Source organism: Salmo salar, chromosome 18 (assembly GCF_965601325.2).
Source record: "Salmo salar chromosome 18, fSalSal1, whole genome shotgun sequence".
Classification (NCBI taxonomy): domain Eukaryota; kingdom Metazoa; phylum Chordata; class Actinopteri; order Salmoniformes; family Salmonidae; genus Salmo; species Salmo salar.
Genome location: NC_138308.1, coordinates 8,203,878 through 8,223,770, shown reverse-complemented (window position 1 = coordinate 8,223,770; position 19,893 = coordinate 8,203,878). Strand labels below are relative to the sequence as shown.

The window sequence follows — 19,893 nt, the reverse complement described above, 5'->3', positions numbered from 1 at the left end:
GGGCTATTTTGTTTCCACCGGTCCTGGGGCCCTTAAGATCAACTGCATCATGAACTTTACCCAGGAGCAGGACATTTTTAGCCAAAAACCTGGTTGCCTCTGTCAGGAGGCTGAAACTTGGCTGTAAGTGGATCTTCTAGCAAGACAATAACTCCAAGCGCACGTCAAAATGAATCCTCAAAGAAATGGTTAGTTGGCCACAAAATCAACATTTTGCAATCGCCATCTCAGTCTCCGGACTTGAAACCGATTTTGAAAACCTGTGGTTTGAATTGACGGGGGCAGTCTATAATGCAGATGAAGGATTCTGTATGGAGGAATGGTCCAAGATCCCTCCCAATGTGTTCTCCAACTCGTAAAACATTTGAGAGAAAAAAGCTCAAGGTGAGGTATTGAAAACAGGGGTGTCAGTAACTTTCCCCCCTACCTTTTTTTTGGTTGAAAAGTATAACTTGTTAAACAAATTGGAGTATACAATATAGGTCAGTATTTGAATTATTTTCTACATTATCAAGGTTGTCAATTTTGGACCCGACCGTATATACTTTAGAAGATCTGTGTAAAACTGTCTCATTCTGGTTTGCTTAGTGTTGTTAGTTTTATGCTCTGTTCCTAAAATTCAGAAAATGTAAATGTTTTAAAATTTGCAGCTCCCCAAACTCCATATTGGTGGTAAAGAATTGACCAGGAAAAATAAAGAAATCGGTTATCAGGCCATGTATGCCGTTTTAATTCCTATTTTTGCCTTTTATATTTCTAATGGTAGAATGAGCACCATCAGCAAATATTAGGAATGCATGGTAATCCATAAGTGTTTATTTTGAGTTTTTGAGGATGATAATTGGTGCGATATTTAACAGAGAACCCTTAACTGAAAATGAATCTGAAGAAGCAATTAAAATATCAGCATAGGTCGCATGTCTTTGTACTTTATTTCATTTTTTAAAAATTCAATATTGCCAGTAATCATTTTGAGGATAAAAAAAGAAAAGAAAGGAAAAGTAAGATATTTATGGGAGAATGTAATCGATGTTTTGTGTGTGTGTGTGGTTTACGTTTTATGGATGCTGTTGTCTTGTTCTTCCAGGGATGCTCGTGTTGTGAAGGACATGACGACAGGAAAATCTAAGGGGTATGGATTTGTGTCCTTCTATAACAAACTGGTAAGGCTCCAGTGCAGGAACACAAGATGAAGGTTATTTCTGTTTACTATTTTCTATTTTCAGTAGATTTGAGCTATCTTTAGATAATTTAAACTTTAAAAAATAAGTACAAAGTAAATGCACATCTCGTTCTGATCTAATTTTTACTTAACTACAAGTTGTAGTTTGCTTGATAGTTCATTATTCCTGTTGAATATCTATTCTAATCCATCCATCTAGTATGTAAAACATGTTAAATTACACAGTAGCACTTAGTTTATAGAATATGTATAGACGCATGTAGAATCTGGAGAAGGAACTTTGTCTTTTGTTTATATCGACAGGATGCAGAGAATGCCATCGTGCACATGGGGGGACAGTGGTTAGGAGGACGCCAGATCAGGACCAACTGGGCAACTCGCAAGCCACCCGCCCCCAAAAATTTGCAAGACAGTAAGTATGAGTGAGCTATGACTAATGTGGTTATTTAATAGAGTTGAAATGGGAGTTATGAGGCTGAACGCTCCATTGGCCCAGTCAGCGTATAATTGAGGGGGACATATTCCAGAGAGCTCTTTTGTCTCCCCCAATCATTTTCAATCCACTGACTGTGTCGCTTAGTTCATAGAACCACGGTTACGTGAGCAACCTCCAAAATATCCGCTAAATGCAATTGTGTCCGACAGAGCAGTTTTAGTTTTCTTCCTACAAATTTGGCTCCAACTTTTAAACAGTTGGGGCTATCAGCTATTATGACCCCATCCCTGAAAGCCACGACTCTCAGGAACACTTACATTTCCCTCTACGACCACAAGTTGCGCAGGACACGTTAGAAGCTGGGTTCTCTTGTTATATTAGTCACTGACACACTCACCCATGTCAGCAATTTTTTTTTTGCCTGATGACTCACACTAAATTCTTCCACTGCTCTGTCGTTTCGCTACATACTCTAGTCTGAGACTGACATCATTAACTTGTTTGTCGTGACGAGGGGTGTTGTACAAAATTTAGTAATCAGCGATTGGAACGTCTCTAACCACCGCTTTACCCATGTGTGTTCTGGTTCTGGCCCAACCCATCGGTGTCTGGACCAATCAGACGGCCCCCGAATGTGTTCGTATTCGGTGACGGGTCGGGGAGGTACTCTGATCCAGACTCATTGCAGTGAAAAAACTTAATGTCCGTGAGTGTGGTGTAGCGTTTGGCTGGAGCAAGGAGTCTGGGTATCCTGGCAAAACCGTTTTTAGATTGGTAAATTAGTCTCACCGGCTATCTAAAGTTGTAATAGTAATGCTCGAATTACCGACCGGGGGCCCCCCATTGATTTTTGTTAGTCACACTCAATCGGATATCATATTAAAAACTGCAAACATTACTCTCCATGATGTGGCAAAATGTGTAGAGTTGCAGGAAATTAAGCCTAAAACAAAAAATGTCTCTCCGTTGTCGAGGGGAGCCGCTAAAACGTTTCGCTTAGGGCCCCCGAAAAGGCTAGGGCCGGCTCTGACTGCATGTGTGAGTATGGATTTTGGCGCGCAGACCCATGAGCCACTGGCAGAGAGATTTGGAACTCTTTGTTGCTGGTCTATTAACTAATTTACCGCCTGGTGATGTCACCAGGCAGGCCAAAACAGTCCGAAATTTCTGGTGGTCTTTTCAAACAGCTCTTAGGGCATTATCATCATTTTCACAATGTCCTAGTATTATTCAAACCTCAGTGTGGAAATGTACACTGTGTATTTTAGTAGGTACCAAACGCACCGGTTTCAGTGTCAAGAACTGCAAAGCTGCTGGGGTTTTATTTGGATCCCCGTTAGCTGTTACAAAAGCAGCAGCTACTTTTCCTGGGGTCCACATAAAGCATGACATAATACAGAACAATAATAGACAAGAACAGCTCAAGGACAGAGCTACATACATTTTAATATTAAATGTAGAAATATGAAAGGTCCTATGCTGACAACACACTTAGGAAAACGTAGTACTTCACATAGACATACAAGTTATTTAGGTCAGCTAGGGGAGAGGCGTAAGATCTGAAATGGTACAGGTGTCATCTTTCATTTGAGGCAATAACCATATGTGTGTGAGGAGTATACTTTTGATCCCATTAAGATTTGTAAGACTACCAAAGAGCACCTTGCGTAACCCTGTTTTAGCCCATTGTGATGCAAAGGGGGAACTCTTATTTTGCAGTGGACACTTTGGCATGACATGGACCTGCCACATTTGCAAAATCTGTGGGGAGCAAGCCAACCAAATGAAGGCTCTTTTTAAAGGCTCTCTGAAATGTAATAGGTAAAAATGTTCACACCCATTGTCTTTCCTATATTGTCCTTAAACGCACACACCAGTATAAATCCACAGTTTCGAGCTGAAAGACGATGGCCAGAGTTTACCTAAGATGTTGCACAACGATTTAAGTCAAGTCACGTTTTAGTCAAAGTATGATATATTTGGGCTTGACATGACAAATCTGGACTGCCAACTTTGTGCAAATCCATGTGTGCTGTCTTTTCCTATGAAATGACATGCAATTAATTTCAGCCTACATTTTGTTTCGGGGCTGGGTTTTATTTGGATGTTACCACCCACCAGCATGGCATTGCAAATGTGTTTGATTAAATTAACAAAGTTATTCCTCTCTGCGATTTCATATGAGTCAAACATCCGTGTGTCCACTTGGTTGCCTGAGCCACAGAGCAAATTAAAATAGGGGGTGTAAACTTTTTTTTTAACCAGGATTATAATAATTATCATAATCCATTGGATAATTTGTCAATTTAACTTATCTTTTAACTAGTCTATATTTAAAAAGATGTGTGATGTGATGGCATTTTGCAAACCCTCTCTCCAAAAATAAAAGCAAAAGTTTGGCTTCACGACACACTCCACTGCTTTGATTGCTGTAACGTTAGCTAGAAACCAGAAGTGTCTCTCCAGGTAATGAAACGGCACCTGCAAAAATAATTTTAAAGACTCATAGTTGCATGTCATTTGCCTCGTCCATGCTAATGGGAAAAGTCAATGTAGCCCATCATTTCATTTTCCCAGTGAGAACCATGAGCGTGGGCTGTCTTGGCTTTGCTGTGCCGAAGCATGTCAGCAGCTTTCCTACCAAAGGTTGCACCGTGTCCATTGCATTGTAGAAAATTTGTCAGCTGTCATTCAATAGTTATCCAAATTACCAGAGCTTCATCTTATTCCTTCGAACTATTTCTATGGCGGATTCATGGCCGCAATTAATGGAAGATGCCAAAACTTTGGGGATAACAATAGATGGCGAAGTCAAAGAGAGGCCAGTGGTTTCCAACTGTGGCAAAGTTTTCTTTTAAATCTATGCTTATGACAAATCCAACTCCAGAATGAGCCAAAACCCCAGCAACAACAGTTAACCTCTATGGGCTAGGTGGGACGCTAGCGTGCCACCCGTGGTGCACTCCATCAACAGCAGGTGCATTTCAAGAGCGGCAAATTTGAATCCAAATAAATGTCAAAATTCAAATTTTTCAAAAATACAACTATTTTACACCATTTGAAAGATAAACATCTCCTTAATCTAACCACGTTTTACGATTTCAAAAAGGTTTTACGGCGAAAGCATAAATTTAGAGTATGTTAGGACAGTACATTTACAAGAGTTGTGTGTAATGTTTTGTCAAGTCAAAGACAGGGTCACCAAAACCATAAAACCAGCTAAAATGATGCACTAACCTTTTACAATCTCCATCAGATGACACTCCTAGGACATTATGTTAGACAATGCATGCATTTTTAGTTCTATCAAGTTCATATTTATATCCAAAAACAGCGTTTTACTATGGCATTGATGTTGAGGAAATCGTTTCCCTCCAATAACCGGCAGTCAAGTCAGCGTCACAAATTAAATAATTAAAATTAGAAAACATTGGTAAAATATTATATTGTCATTTAAAGAATTATAGATTTACATCTCTTGAACGCAATCAACTTGCCAGATTTAAAAATAACCTTACTGGGAAATCACACTTTGCAATAATCTGAGCACTGCGCCCAGAAAAATACGCGTTGCGATACAGACTAGACGTCATGTTGGGGAGATCTAAAATCGAAAATACTATGTAAATAATCCATTACCTTTGATTCTCTTCATCAGATGTCACTTCCAGGTATCACAGGTCCATAACGAATGTAGTTTTGTTCAAAAAAGCTCATCATTTATGTCCAAAAATCTCCGTCTTGTTCGCACATGATCTAAGCCAGCCGGACTTCTCGTCATGAACGAGGGGAAAAAATATATTTCCGTTCGTTCAAACATGTCAAACGTTGTATAGCATAAATCATTAGGGCCTTTTTTAACCAGAACATTAATAATATTCAAGGTGGACGAATGCATACTCTTTTAAAACGTATTGGAACGAGGGTACCCAACATGAACTCGCGCGCCAGGTGTCTAATGGGACATCATCGTTCCATGGCTCTTGTTCGGTCAGATCTCCCTCCAGAAGACTCAAAACACTTTGTAAAGGCTGGTGACATCTAGTGGAAGCAATAGGAAGTGCCAAAATATTCCTAAGCCCCTGTGTTTTTCAATGGGATAGGTTTAAAGGTAATACAACACATCAGGTATCCACTTCCTGTCAGAAAATGTCTCAGGGTTTTGCCTGCCAAATGAGTTCTGTTATACTCACAGACACCATTCAAACAGTTTTAGAAACTTTAGAGTGTTTTCTATCCATATATAATAAGTATATGCATATTCTAGTTACTGGGTAGGATTAGTAACCAGATTAAATCGGGTACATTTTTTTTATCCAGACGTGCAAATGCTTCCCCCTAGCCCTAACAGGTTAACGTTAGCTAGCTAGATAAGGTTAGCAAGATGGCTAGCTAGCTATATGAGGTTAGCATGCTAGCTAGCTCACTACAGTGACAGCTGTCAGTGCCCTATTTGTTGAGGTTTATCAACTCCACATGGAAATTCCCACACCCAATTAGTGAATGTCTATAAGTAGCCTTTGTCATTCTTTGGAGGTGGAACCTAAACGTGCATTTCCTCTCTAGTATGGCGGCAACTTCCTCTGGGGGGGTTCTTTTTAAAACACCACTCAAACTCTGTTTTTCTACAAACCTTCCAGAGAGACCATGAGTAATGGTGAATCTTGTTAAAGGCCCAGTGCAGTCAGAAATCTGTTTTTACTGTGTTTTGTATCATATTATACACCAGCTGAAGAAACAAACACTGTAAAAGTGCGAGATAATGTGAACTGTTATTGTTGCTGGTTGAAAATACTATCTACACAGGACCTTCTAATCAGCAGGTTTTTCATGGGTGGAGTTTTGGCTTGGCTGGTGACATCACCAGGTGGTATATGTTAATTGACCAAAAACAAAGAGTTTGAAACCTCTCTGCCAATAATGGCACATTTTCAGGTCACATATCCCTCCCATTAGGCCCCTCTGCTCTGGTAGATTGATCCACATTGTGGTTAATGCACTGCTTTGGTGCCATTCCCCTCCCGACTCAGACCAGTTCCGGAGTCTAAGCAAAATTCTTGCATGAAAAAGTTTTTTGCTAAAAAGCTATTTTTCTCTCTTTTGATCATTTTAAGGGAAAATTATTACATTACAGTACTTAATTGTTACCTAGAAATAATTTGATATTGAAATAAAAACTGCTACATTGGGCTTTTTTTTTTTTATGTGGGAAATGCGTTTTCAAGTAAAAAATAAATCTGAACGACTACACCACTGGAATGCTCATTCATATGTTTTGTATGTTTACACCAGATGGCTCGAAGCAGCTGAGGTTTGACGATGTAGTGAACCAATCCAGTCCCCAGAACTGCACCGTGTATTGTGGAGGAATCCAGTCAGGACTGTCAGGCAAGTTCATTTTAACATGAAAAGATACACACAGACGGTTTAGAATCATTAGATGTTGCTAACAAATACATTTTGGGAAGCAAAGTCGAGACTGGGTTGGTTGACAAAGTTGGATGAAAGTTTCATTTAAAATCTTTTTTGTTGCAGAGCACCTCATGCGACAGACATTCTCGCCCTTTGGACAAATAATGGAAATCCGAGTTTTCCCAGAGAAAGGTTACTCTTTCATCAGGTAATGTTTTGTTCTAAGTGAAGATTCCCTATTTTGTTAATGTACTACACTATGTATTGCCTCATTCTTCCTGTAGATGGCAGTACCGGTACATGACTTAATGATACATCTTCCAATACTACACCAAAAGCCCCCAATAATGTCTAGAATCAATCAGAGTTAGTTGTGGAAGTAGTTAAATTACTTTTACAACCTTGTTTGGTTATGCTTTATTGTAAATTTCATGGATAATCCATTTTATAAATACATATACAGCTTCAATACAGGACTAAGATTGAATCCTACTCCACTGGCTCTGACGCTCATCGGATGTGGCAGGGCTTGCAAACTATTATGCACTACAAATGCCTTTTACGTTCGCTTCGAGGCAAGCAACACTGAAGCATGCATGAGGGCAACAGCTGTTCCGGATGACTGTGATCAAGCTCTCCGTAGCCGATGTGAGTAAAACCTTTAAACATGTCAACATTCACCAGGGCGCGGGGCCAGACGGATTACCAGGACGTGCACTCAGAGCATGCGTGGACCAACTGGAAAGTGTCTTCACTGACATTTTCAACTTCTCCCTGACCGAGTCTAATACCTACATGTTTCAATCAGACCACCATAGTCCCTGTGCTCAAGAAAGCCTAAATGACTACCGCCCCTAGCACTCATGTCAGTAGCCATGAAGTGCTTTAAAACTTATTTGGGATAGGGGGCAGTATTTTCACGTCCGGATGAAAAGCGTGCCCAAAGTAAACTGCCTGTTTCTTTGTCCCAGAAGCTAGGATATGCCTATAATTGGTATATTTAGATAGAAAACACTCTAAAGTTTCTAAAACTGTTAAAATTATGTCTGTGGCAGGTGAAAACCTGAGGAAAATCCATCCAGGAAGTGGGATTTTTTTGATGTGGGTACTTTTCAATTGAATGCTATACAGTATGCAATGGTTTAGGACCCAGATCGCAGTTCCTATGGCTTCCACTAGATGTCAACAGTCTTTAGACATTGTTTCAGGCTTGTTTTCTGAAAAATGAGGAAGAATGAGCCCATTTTGTCAGTGGACTGTAGAATGAAGCAGAGCTGGTTTGCGCGCATGACCGATTGCGCACCTTTCGTTGTTTTTCCTTTCTATTGAATACGCTATTGTCCGGTTGAAATATTATAGATTATTTAGATAACCTGAGGATTAATTATAAACATCGTTTGACATGTTTCAACGAACTTTACCAGTACTATTAGGATGTATTCGTCTGCATGTTGTGACCGCCTTTGAGCCAGTGGATTACTGAACAAAACGCGCCAACAAAACAGAGTTTTTGGGACATAAAGAGGAACTTTATCGAACAAAACAAACATGTACAGTGCCTTGCGAAAGTATTCGGCCCCCTTGAACTTTTCGAACTTTTGCCACATTTCAGGCTTGAAACATAAAGATATAAAACTGTAATTTTTTGTGAAGAATCAGCAACAAGTGGAACACAATTATGAAGTGGAACGAAATTTATTGGATATTGCAAACTTTTTTAACAAATAAAAAAATGTAAAAATTGGCCGTGCAAAATTATTCAGCCCCTTTATTTTCAGTGCAGCAAACTCTCTCTAGAAGTTCAGTGAGGATCTCTGAATGATCCAATGTTGACCTAAATGACTAATGATGATAAATAGAATCCACCTGTGTGTAATCAAGTCTCCGTATAAATGCACCTGCTCTGTGATAGTCTCAGAGGTCCGTTTAAAGCGCAGAGAGCATCATGAAGAACAAGGAACACACCAGGCAGGTCCGAGATACTGTTTGGGAGAAGTTTAAAGCCGGATTTGGATACAAAAATATTTCCCAAGCTTTAAACATCCCAAGGAGCACTGCAAGCGATAATATTGAAATGGAAGGAGTATCAGACCACTGCAAATCTACGAAGACCTGGCCGTCCCTCTAAACTTTCAGCTCATACAAGGAGAAGACTGATCAGAGATGCAGCCAAGAGGCCCATGATCACTCTGGATGAACTGCAGAGATCTACAGCTGAGGTGGGAGACTCTGTCCATAGGACAACAATCAGTCGTATACTGCACAAATCTGGCCTTTATGGAAGAGTGGCAAGAAGAAAGCCATTTCTTAAAGATATCCATAAAAAAGTGTTGTTTAAAGTTTTCCCCTAGCCACCTGGGAGACACACCAAACATGTGGAAGAAGGTGCTCTGGTCAGATGAAACCAAAATCGAACTTTTTGGCAACAATGCAAAACGTTATGTTTGGCGTAAAAGCAACACAGCTCATCACCCTGAACACCCATCCCCACTGTCAAACATGGTGGTGGCAGCATCATGGTTTGGGCCTGCTTTTCTTCAGCAGGGGCTGTGAAGATGGTTAAAATTGATGGGAAGATGGATGGAGCCAAATGCATGACCATTCTGGAAGAAAACCTGATGGAGTCTGCAAAAGACCTGAGACTGGGACGGAGATGTGTCTTCCAACAAGACAATGATCCAAAACATAAAGCAAAATCTACAATAGAATGGTTCACAAATAAACATATCCAGGTGTTAGAATGGCCAAGTCAAAGTCCAGACCTGAATCCAATCGAGAATCTGTGGAAAGAACTGAAAACTGCTGTTCACAAACGCTCTCCATCCAACCTCACTGAGCTCGAGCTGTTTTGCAAGGAGGAATGGGCAAAAATTTCAGTCTCTCGATGTGCAAAACTGATAGAGACATACCCCAAGCGACTTACAGCTGTAATCGCAGCAAAAGGTGTCGCTACAAAGTATTAACTTAAGGGGGCTGAATAATTTTGCACGCCCAGTTTTTCTGTTTTTTTATTTGTTAAAAAAGTTTGAAATATCCAATAAATTTCGTTCCACTTCATAATTGTGTCCCACTTGTTGTTGATTCTTCACAAAAAAATACAGTTTTATATCTTTATGTTTGAAGCCTGAAATGTGGCAAAAGTTCAAGGGGGCCGAATACTTTCGCAAGGCACTGTATTGTGTAACAGGGACTCTTGTGACTGCAACCAGATGAAGATCATCATCAAAGGTAAGTGATTAATTTTATCGCTATTTCTGACTTTCGTGACTCCTCTACTTGGCTTGAAAATGTTTGTATGCTTTAGTAAGCGGGGCGCTGTCCTCAGATAATTGCATGGTATGCTTTCACCGTAAAGCCTTTTTGAAATCTGACACAGCGGCTGGATTAACAAGAAGTTCATCTTTAAGCCGATGTATAACACTTGTATCTTTTATGAATGTTTATGAGTATTTCTGTATTTTGAATTTGGCGCTCTGCAATTTCACCAGATGTTGTCGAGGTGGGTCGCTAGCGGAACGCCTATCCCTAAAAATTAAAAGGGAGACCCGATATACAGTACCAGTCAAAAGTTTGGATACACCTACAGTTGTTCTTCCTTTAACTTCTTTGGAATAGGGGGCAGTATTTTCACGTCCGGATGAAAAGCGTGCCCAAAGTAAACTGCTTGTTTCTCAGGCCCAGAAGCTAGAATATGCATATAATTGTTAGATTTACACTGCTCAAAAAAATTAAGGGAACACTTAAACAACACAATGTAACGCCAAGTCAATCACACTTCTGTGAAATCAAACTGTCCACTTAGGAAGCAACACTGATTGACAATAAATTTCACATGCTGTTGTGCAAATGGAATAGACAACAGGTGGAAATTATACGCAATTAGCAAGACACCCCCAATAAAGTAGTGGTTCTGCAGGTTGGGAACACAGACCACTTCTCAGTTCCTATGCTTCCTGGCTGATGTTTTGGTCAGTTTTGAATGCTGGCAGTGCTTTCACTCTAGTGGTAGCATGAGACGGAGTCTACAACCCACACAAGTGGCTCAGGTAGTGCAGCTCATCCAGGATGGCACATCAATGCGAGCTGTGGCAAGAAGGTTTGCTGTGTCTGTCAGCGTAGTGCCCAGAGCATGGAGGCGCTACCAGGAGACAGGCCAGTACATCAGGAGACGTGGAGGAGGCCGTAGGAGGGCAACAACCCAGCAGCAGGACCGCTACCTCCGCCTTTGTGCAAGGAGGAGCAGGAGAAGCACTGCCAGAGCCCTGCAAAATGACCTCCAGCAGGCCACAAATGTGCATGTGTCTGCTCAAACGGTCAGAAACAGACTCCATGAGGGTGGTATGAGGGCCCGACGTCCACAGGTGGGGGTTGTGCTTACAGCCCAACACCGTGCAGGACGTTTGGCATTTGCCAGAGAACACCAAGATTGGCAAATTCGCCACTGGCGCCCTGTGCTCTTCACAGATGAAAGCAGGTTCACACTGAGCACATGTGACAGACGTGACAGAGTCTGGAGACGCCGTGGAGAACGTTCTGCTGCCTGCAACATCCTCCAGCATGACCGGTTTGGCGGTGGATCAGTCATGGTGTGGGGTGGCATTTCTTTGGGGGGCTGCACAGCCCTCCATGTGCTCGCCAGAGGTAGCCTGACTGCCATTAGGTACCGAGATGTGTGAGACCATATGCTGGTGCGGTTGGCCCTGGGTTCCTCCTAATGCAAGACAATGCTAGACCTCATGTAGCTGGACTGTGTCAGCAGTTCCTGCAAGAGGAAGGCATTGATGCTATGGACTGGCCCACCCGTTCCCCAGACCTGAATCCAATTGAGCACATCTGGGACATCATGTCTCGCTCCATCCACCAACGCCACGTTGCACCACAGACTGTCCAGGAGTTGGCGGATGCTTTAGTCCAGGTCTGGGAGGAGATCCCTCAGGAGACCATTCGCCACCTCATCAGGAGCATGCCCAGGTGATTGTAGGGAGGTCATACAGGCACGTGGAGGCCACACACACTACTGAGCCTCATTTTGACTTGTTTTAAGGACATTACATCAAAGTTGGATCAGCCTGTAGTGTGGTTTTCCACTTTAATTTTGAGTGTGACTCCAAATCCAGACCTCCATGGGTTGATAAATTGAGATTTCCATTGATTATTTTTGTGTGATTTTGTTGTCAGCACATTCAACTATGTAAAGAAAAAAGTATTTAATAAGATAATTTCTTTCATTCAGATCTAGGATGTGTTGTTTAAGTGTTCCCTTTATTTTTTTGAGCAGTATAGATAGATAGAAAACACTCTAAAGTTTCTAAAACTGTTAGAAATTATGTCTGTGAGTATAACAGAACTGATATGGCAGGCGGAACCCTGAGGACAAACCATCCCAAACAACTGTTTTCAATGGCTTGAACTTTAATTATAAGCCCAAATCCTCCCAAATTGCAGTTCCTAGGGCTTCCACTAGATGTCAACAGTCTTTAGAAAGAGTTTCGGGCTTGTTTTTAGAAAAATTACCCGGAAATTGTAGTTTTTCTAGGTGGCTCCCATTTTGGCTTTAGTGATTCCAAGTGCGTGGAGGAAAGCTCGTTCTTTGTTGTTTATCTCCGGTAAAGACAATAACGATTCTCCGTCTTAAATTTTATCGTTTATTTGCGTATTAGGATACCTAAGGATTGACTATAAATGTTGTTTGACTTGTTTGGAAAAGTTTATTCGTAACGTTTGGGATGCATTTTGACGGCGGGAAACTGAGTGGATTATTGACTGATGCGCGCCAGCTAAACTGAGTTTTTATGGATATATATCGAACAAAAGGACCATTTGTGATGTTTATGGGACATTTTGGAGTGCCAACAGAAGATCTTCAAAGGTAAGGCATGAATGAAATCATTATTTCTGAGTTTTGTGTCACGCCTGGCGGGTTGAAATATGATTGTCGTGTGTTTTGGATGATGAGGTGCTGTCCTCAGATAATCGCATGGTATGCTTTTGCCGTAAAGCCTTTTTGAAATCTGACACCTTGGCTGGATTAACAAGAAGTTAAGCATTATTTTGACATATTGCATGTGTATTTTCAAGAATGTTAAATATTTACAATTCTGTAGTTTTGAATTTGGTGTCCTGCACTTTCACTGGATGTTGGTCAGGTGGGACAGTAGCGTCCCATCTAGCCTAGAGAGGCAAGCTGGTCATGGCTCACATCAACACCATCATCCCGGAAACCCTAGACCCACTCCAATTCGCATACCGCCCCAACAGATCCACATATGACTCAATCGCACTCCACACTGCCCTTTCCCACCCGGACAAAAGGAGCACCTATGTGAAAATGCTGTTCATTGACTACCGCTCAGCATTCAACACCATAGTGCCCACAAAGCTCATCACTAAGCTAAGGACCCTGGGACTGAACACCTCTCTCTGCAACTGGATCCTGGACTTCCTGATGGGTTGTCCCCAGGTGGTAATGGTAGGCAACAACACATCTGCCACCCTGATCCACTACACGGGGGCCCCTCAGGGTTGCGTGCTTAGTTCCCTCCTGTACTCCCTGTTCACCCACAACTGCATGGCCAAGCACGACTCCAACACCATTAAGTTTGCTGATGACACAACAGTGGTAGGCCTGATCACCGACAGCAATGAGACAGCCTATAGGGAGGAGTTCAGAGACCTTGGCAGTGTGTTGTCAGGACAATAACCTTTCCCTAAACGTGAGCTAGATAAAGGAGCTAATCGTGGACTAGAGGAAAAGGCGGGCCGAACACGCCCCCATTCACATCGACAGGGCTGTAGTGTAGTTGGTCGAGAGTTTCAAGTTCCTTGGTGTCCACATCACCAACAAACGATCATGGTCAAAACACACCAAGACAGTTGTGAAGCGGGCACGACAACACCTTTTCCCCCTCAGGAGACTGGAAAGGTTTGGCTTTTTTCTATTTAATTTTTTTACTTTTATTTATCTAGGCAAGGCCCAGATCCTCAAACAGTTCTACAGCTGCACCATCGAGAGCATCCCGACCGATTGCATTACTGCCTTGTATGGCAACTGCTCGGCATCTGACCATAAGGCGTTACAGAGGGTAGTGCGTACGGCCCAGTACATCACTGGGGCCAAGCTTCCTGCTATCCAGGACCTATATACTAGGCGATGCCAGAGGAAGGCCCAAAAAATGGCCAAATAGTCCTGTCACCCAAGTCAGACTGTTCTCTCTGCTACCGCACGGCAAGCGGTACCGGAGCGTCAAGTCTAGGTGCAAAAGGCTCCTTATCAGCTTCTACCCCCAAGCCATGGTGGCCATTAATCAAATGGCCACCCGGACTATTTACATTGACAGCCCCCCTTTTTTGTTTTTACACTGCTGCAACTCAATGTTTATGCATAGATAATAGTCACTTTACCCCTACCTACATGTACAAATTACCTCGGCTAACCTGTACCCCCGCACATTGACTCGGTACCGGTACCCCCTGTTTATAGCCTCGTTATTGTTACTTTAAAAACATTTATTTAATTTTTTCAGTTTATTTATTTAATATTTTCTTAACTCTATTTCTTGAACTGCATTGTTGGTTAAGGGCTTATAAGTAAGCATTTCACGCTAAGGTGAAACTGTTGTATTCGGCGCATGTGACAAATAAAGGAAAAACTAAACTAGCTTTTAGGTATTTTTTTTTTTCATTAGTCCACTGTTGATACATTCCCAAAATGTTTGCATGCCAGCAGTCAAGTTTTCAAAATCTTGGACTTTCAAGAAGCAAAGTGTCACTTGCCAAGTCCAATATTTTTGAAAACTTGACTGCTGACATGCAAAACTTTTTGGGGACTGTATCAACAGTGGACTAATGGGAAAAAATGTTATAAATGCTCTTGAATGAAGTACAAATGTATTAATAGTATTTACTCTTTATAAATAAAAAATGTTTCATGAAAGTTATTGTAAAGTGTGTGTTCCTATTATTTGTGTTCTTGGAACTGTACTTATTACTTTCTTAGTAAACACTACAGGTAACTGCCAAAATTAAAAAAAAACATTGTCTTAATAGGCGTTGGGCAACCACAACCTGCCAGAACAGCTTTAATGTACCTTGGCATAGATTCTACAAGTGTCTGGAACTATATTGGAGAGATGCGAAACCATTATTCCACGAGGAAATTCCATCAAACCATTCAGTGCCCCACCTATGCCTTGTGGGTGGGAGCATTGTCATCCTGGAAGAGATCACTCCCATCATAATATAAATGCTTCACCTTAGGTTGAAGGTGATCACTCAGAATAGCTGTGTATTTATTGGCATTTACCTTTCCCTCTAAGGGGTTGAGTGAACCTAAACCGTGCAAGATAAATGCACCCTACACCATAACGGAGCCACCCAAACCCTAATTTACTCAAGTGTTTTCTTTATTTTGGCATTTATCTGTATATAAACCACACAAAAAAATCATATTTTATGCTGCATGTTTTTACTTTACATTTTCATTAAACTGCTGACATGTGTTTCTTGACCACAGTTTCTTGTTGACATTTGTGTCCTTCTGACAGGTTTTCCTCCCATGAAAGTGCTGCCCATGCAATTGTCTCTGTAAATGGAACGTCCATCGAATGCCACATAGTGAAGTGCTACTGGGGCAAAGAATCCCCCGACATGGCCAAAAACGTACCACAGGTATCATGAATTGAGATATTGCTCAAATAAAATCTCTACATTCCCCATTGCACATTTATTTGCTTTACTCACCCAGGAAAAATGTGTCCTGCTCTGTATTGTTTCCTTTTATCTTTCAGATGGAGTATGGTCAGGGTCAGTGGGGACAATGGAGCCAAATGTATGGGAGCCCCCAGGCCCAGCAGTATGGGCAACAGTACATGGCAAATGGTTGGCAAGTGCCTTCTTATGGAGTGTCTTATGGACAGTCATGGAATCAGCAAGGATTTGGTGTAGAGTAAGTATAAAACATTTTGGACGTTGTGTAATGCTCTTGAAAGGAGAAGTCTTTCCTAAGTTTCTAAACCCGTTCAGTTTGCAGCACCTCTTTGTTATGGAGTTCTGTTCTTGCCATCTCCGGTTATGGTAGACTGTTCGCCATTGTTTTCGGACTCTACTGTAGGCTTCCTGGTGCGAAATTACACCATAGCACTGTGATTGTACAAAATAGGCTCACATTGCTGGTTACATTCATAATGTTTTTCCCACACTGTTTGCTTAACCTATTGTTATTGTCTGAAATGTTTTTTTTTTTTTCTTGACATGGTCAACTTTTTCTAATTTGGCACACAACTAGAGCCATGAATAACTTGGTAAAAAAAACAATGCACCAATTGGCCTTTAGGGGGACGCTGTTATATGCAGTCTCACTTAAACCTTATCTGTCGCCTTGTTGAGCTATAATGTAATGTAACAAAATGTGTAAAAAGGCTAGGGATCTGAATACCTTCCGAATGCACTGTATAATAATCTATTGAGCTCACAAGTAATGAATTCATCTATTATGTTGGGAGATGTATATGTACCTCAATGGATCATAAAGGACATCACACTACAAATTATCACCCTCGTGCGCTTAAGGAGATTATGGATACATTAGAACTAGTGGATATATGGAGGCTGGAAAACCCTGACATGGCGAGATATATGCAGTACCAGTGTTCATCCTGATCAGACCAATTTTTTTTTTACATGGTTGATATATTGGCGATTTTAATGACATTTACTTAACAATTGAACATTATGAAAAATCAAAGATACCAGTCCTGGTTTTCATAGCAGATTTTGAAAAGGCGTTTGATAAAGTATGACTAGCATATAAATGAATGAACGAACGCCTGGATTGCTTTAATTTCATTGAGTCTCTTATACAATGGGTTAAAGTTATGTACAGCAACCCCAGGTGTAAAATAGTAAATAATGGTTACTTCTCATAAAGTATTGAGCTTTTAAGAGGAGTAAAAACAAGGCTGTCGCGAAGCAATGCTCTATTGTCCCTCTTAACTCAGAGGCTTCATGACCGTGAACTTGCAAAGTCTACTCAGACTGGTCTGTGCTGTTGGTTTTATGATACAATGTATCAACATTGCTCGCTTTGCCCACTGCTCCAATGTAACAAATGTACAAATCTAAAAACAGGGTCTGCATCCCCGCTCTCCATCACAGCTAAATTATATTTATAAAAACTGACAGAGGAATGGATGTGACTTAAGAGCAGGTGTGAGACTAGTGGCTGTTGCTTAAATTCAACTGAATATATATAAACATTTTATAACGTGGACCGGTAGGGCTGAAAAAAGTTGGTAGTGTCATATGAAATGGTACTACTAAAATGTTGGTATCATGATGTTTTGGTACTGTGATATTACCTTGGTACTGGTATACCTTGCAACACTACACTGTACATCTTAACTTATTTTGAGAAACGCTAAGGGATTGGTCAAAAGATGGCCGAGTTATTGAAAAATCCACAATCTGATTTTGCGTGTCCATTTTAAACCACTGTAAATCAACTCCGCAGTGGCCTCGCTTTATTCTCTGACTGCGCTTGTCTTTTGTGTCATCCTCTGATCCCCGTTCATTTCTGCTCGCAGCTATATTTTCAGTATGTAGTTTACATTATAACAGTGTGGAAGTTATAAAGTTCATGTAACTTTTACTCCTACTTTTCTGTCAACAATTTTCTCCTGAAAAACGGCAGTTTGGAGGCATTTTAAGGACAGTCCTGATGTTTCTTGTTGACATTTGCAAGCAAAGGCCATCCAGTGTCATAGCAAGCCTGGGGAAATGGTTAGACTCCGGAGCCACACTAAACTATGACATCTTGTTCACAGGGACTCCATTCTGGCTGCAGCAGCACAGAACATTTCAAGGTGACAAACGCACTCAGTGCTTCACAGCCCAAAGCATTCACTTACCAGCCTTTGCATCGTGCTGTGACCCTTGTTGTATGTACCTTCTCTCTTGCAGACAGTCCCAGTCCCCAGCCTGGGTGGGAGGGTTTGGATCCCCGGCGCCGTCCCAGCCCGGTCCTGTGATGCCCAACCAGGGAAACTTCAACATGGCTGGCTACCAGACACAGTGATCAGGCTCTCACTCACATCAGTAGGGAATTTGTGGACTTTCAGTTAGGAGAACATAAAGTAATTAACATTGTAATCATCTGGAGAGATTGTGTTTTTAAAGCAGAGAAGATCAGGAACAACAATAGTTTACCTCTTTTGAGGAAGCAGATGTTATTTATAAAGACAGGTAGGGAGTTGTTTTTATTGGCTGAAGTTGTGTACAAATTAAATGTCAAGAAGAAGTATGGGGGGGAAAAAACTCAGACTGAATTTTCACGCTTTTATATAGGGGATATCTTGGTAAAGATTTTTTGGATGAGTTTTAGTTGACCACTTAATGTAGTTAAATACAGACTTAAAATGTCATTTATATACCCTAGTTTGTCATAGGACATTGCACAGGTACATATAGAAAGAAGTTGTACATTTTCAGAACACAATGCTCTTTAAACTGTTAAAGCGTTTCTGATTTTTAAATCACTTTCTGAACATTTGATAGATATGAGTAAACACATTTTCTGTCTCCTGCTTTTAAGACGTATAGCATTTTGGCCCAACAAAGAAAGTTAAAAACACTTTTAGGGTCATATTTGCTTTAGATCTTCAAAGGCATATGGATTTGTGTGCCATTATGTATATTTACATTTGATTTACTTCACATCATCTCCCGACATTGTACTAGCTGAATATCTTGATAATGCGTGTAAATCTGTATGCTATTATTTGCTTATACCTGTAAATGTCACTTATAATGGAAAAGGGTCATGAAGGCCAAACATGTATATAACCCTCGACCACCTGATTTGAAATAAGGGTTTCCAAGCATGTACTCTTTAGTATCACAGGAGCTCCACAAACCTAATGTTGTATATACTGTAGATGAGTGTGCAATGCAGGGCTGACATATTGAATCTATTCAATATAATTTACAAAGAAGCCTTAATTTAAATGTCAGTTACTGCACCAGTTTATTTTATTCAATGAAGCTTGTTAGAAAGCTGAACTCTAGATTTTAGAACTGATGTTTTTATCATTTTAAAGTTGTGCCATTTTCAGCTAATAGCAGGAGACAAGTAATGAACATTTCCTGGAGACATTTTGAGGGTGAATTGCACGTTTTTGAAAATGTATTATCTTGGTTGCTCAAAGTATTGAATGTAAAATGGCAATTGTTTTAATGAGAAATAAAGTTCAGCAATTGACAATTCAATTTTCAATGTAAAAGGGTCTCAATAAAAACAATTATTGGAAGAAAATAAACTGATTTCCCCCCTCTTTGTTCAGTGAGTTTACTGTAGTCTACAAGTCTTGAGCTATGTTTGCCTAAATCAGGAGTAAATATTCTAAAGCTAATGCGTTATAACAACTTTCAAGATTAAGCACAAGTAACTACTTGAAATACTATATATATATGACTTGATACTACTTATAAATAGTGTAAATACAAATGAATAAAATAAAAACATTTTAATTGAAAGCATTTTTCTTTATTGACAACATTTAGGACTTAAATCAAGCACAGATACACAAAACCATTGCAATAGCAAGTAGGCCTACAGAAAATAGAAATCCCATTATGATGCTTGTCACAGTGCCAGACAAATGGAGTATCCATCTTTGTTAAAGCCATTTTTCTACTTACCCAGAGTCAGATGAACCCATGGGGAGAATCTCCTGTTTTACTCGCCTCCTCAGCACTTTGAAAAAGGTTAAAGGTATACCAGGTGCGGAGGCAAGTAGAAGAAACGTTGAAACAAATTCACTGCTTCACTTGCCCGTTATCAGGCAAAATATGTTTACAGTAGTGGAAT

At 40.6% G+C, this 19,893-nt stretch overlaps 1 protein-coding gene across 3 annotated transcripts in view; it reads left to right on the top strand.

Moving 5' to 3' along the window:
- tial1 (TIA1 cytotoxic granule-associated RNA binding protein-like 1) overlaps nucleotides 1–19,342 on the top strand; it is a 29,650-nt gene extending 10,308 nt beyond the window's left edge. For 2 of the 3 annotated variants that reach the window (XM_014154268.3, XM_014154267.3), the window contains exons 6-13: nucleotides 1,088–1,163; nucleotides 1,487–1,595; nucleotides 6,912–7,007; nucleotides 7,155–7,239; nucleotides 15,575–15,698; nucleotides 15,818–15,975; nucleotides 17,852–17,890; nucleotides 17,988–19,342. In XM_014154268.3, the coding sequence (XP_014009743.1) occupies nucleotides 1,088–1,163; nucleotides 1,487–1,595; nucleotides 6,912–7,007; nucleotides 7,155–7,239; nucleotides 15,575–15,698; nucleotides 15,818–15,975; nucleotides 17,852–17,890; nucleotides 17,988–18,102 (802 nt within the window). In that variant the 3' untranslated portion in view covers nucleotides 18,103–19,342. Of the gene's footprint in view, nucleotides 1–1,087; nucleotides 1,164–1,486; nucleotides 1,596–6,911; nucleotides 7,008–7,154; nucleotides 7,240–7,494; nucleotides 7,680–15,574; nucleotides 15,699–15,817; nucleotides 15,976–17,851; nucleotides 17,891–17,987 lie in introns of all 3 variants that reach the window. The other variant, XR_014381352.1, reaches the window with a different exon arrangement.
- The last annotated feature ends 551 nt before the right edge of the window (nucleotides 19,343–19,893 follow it).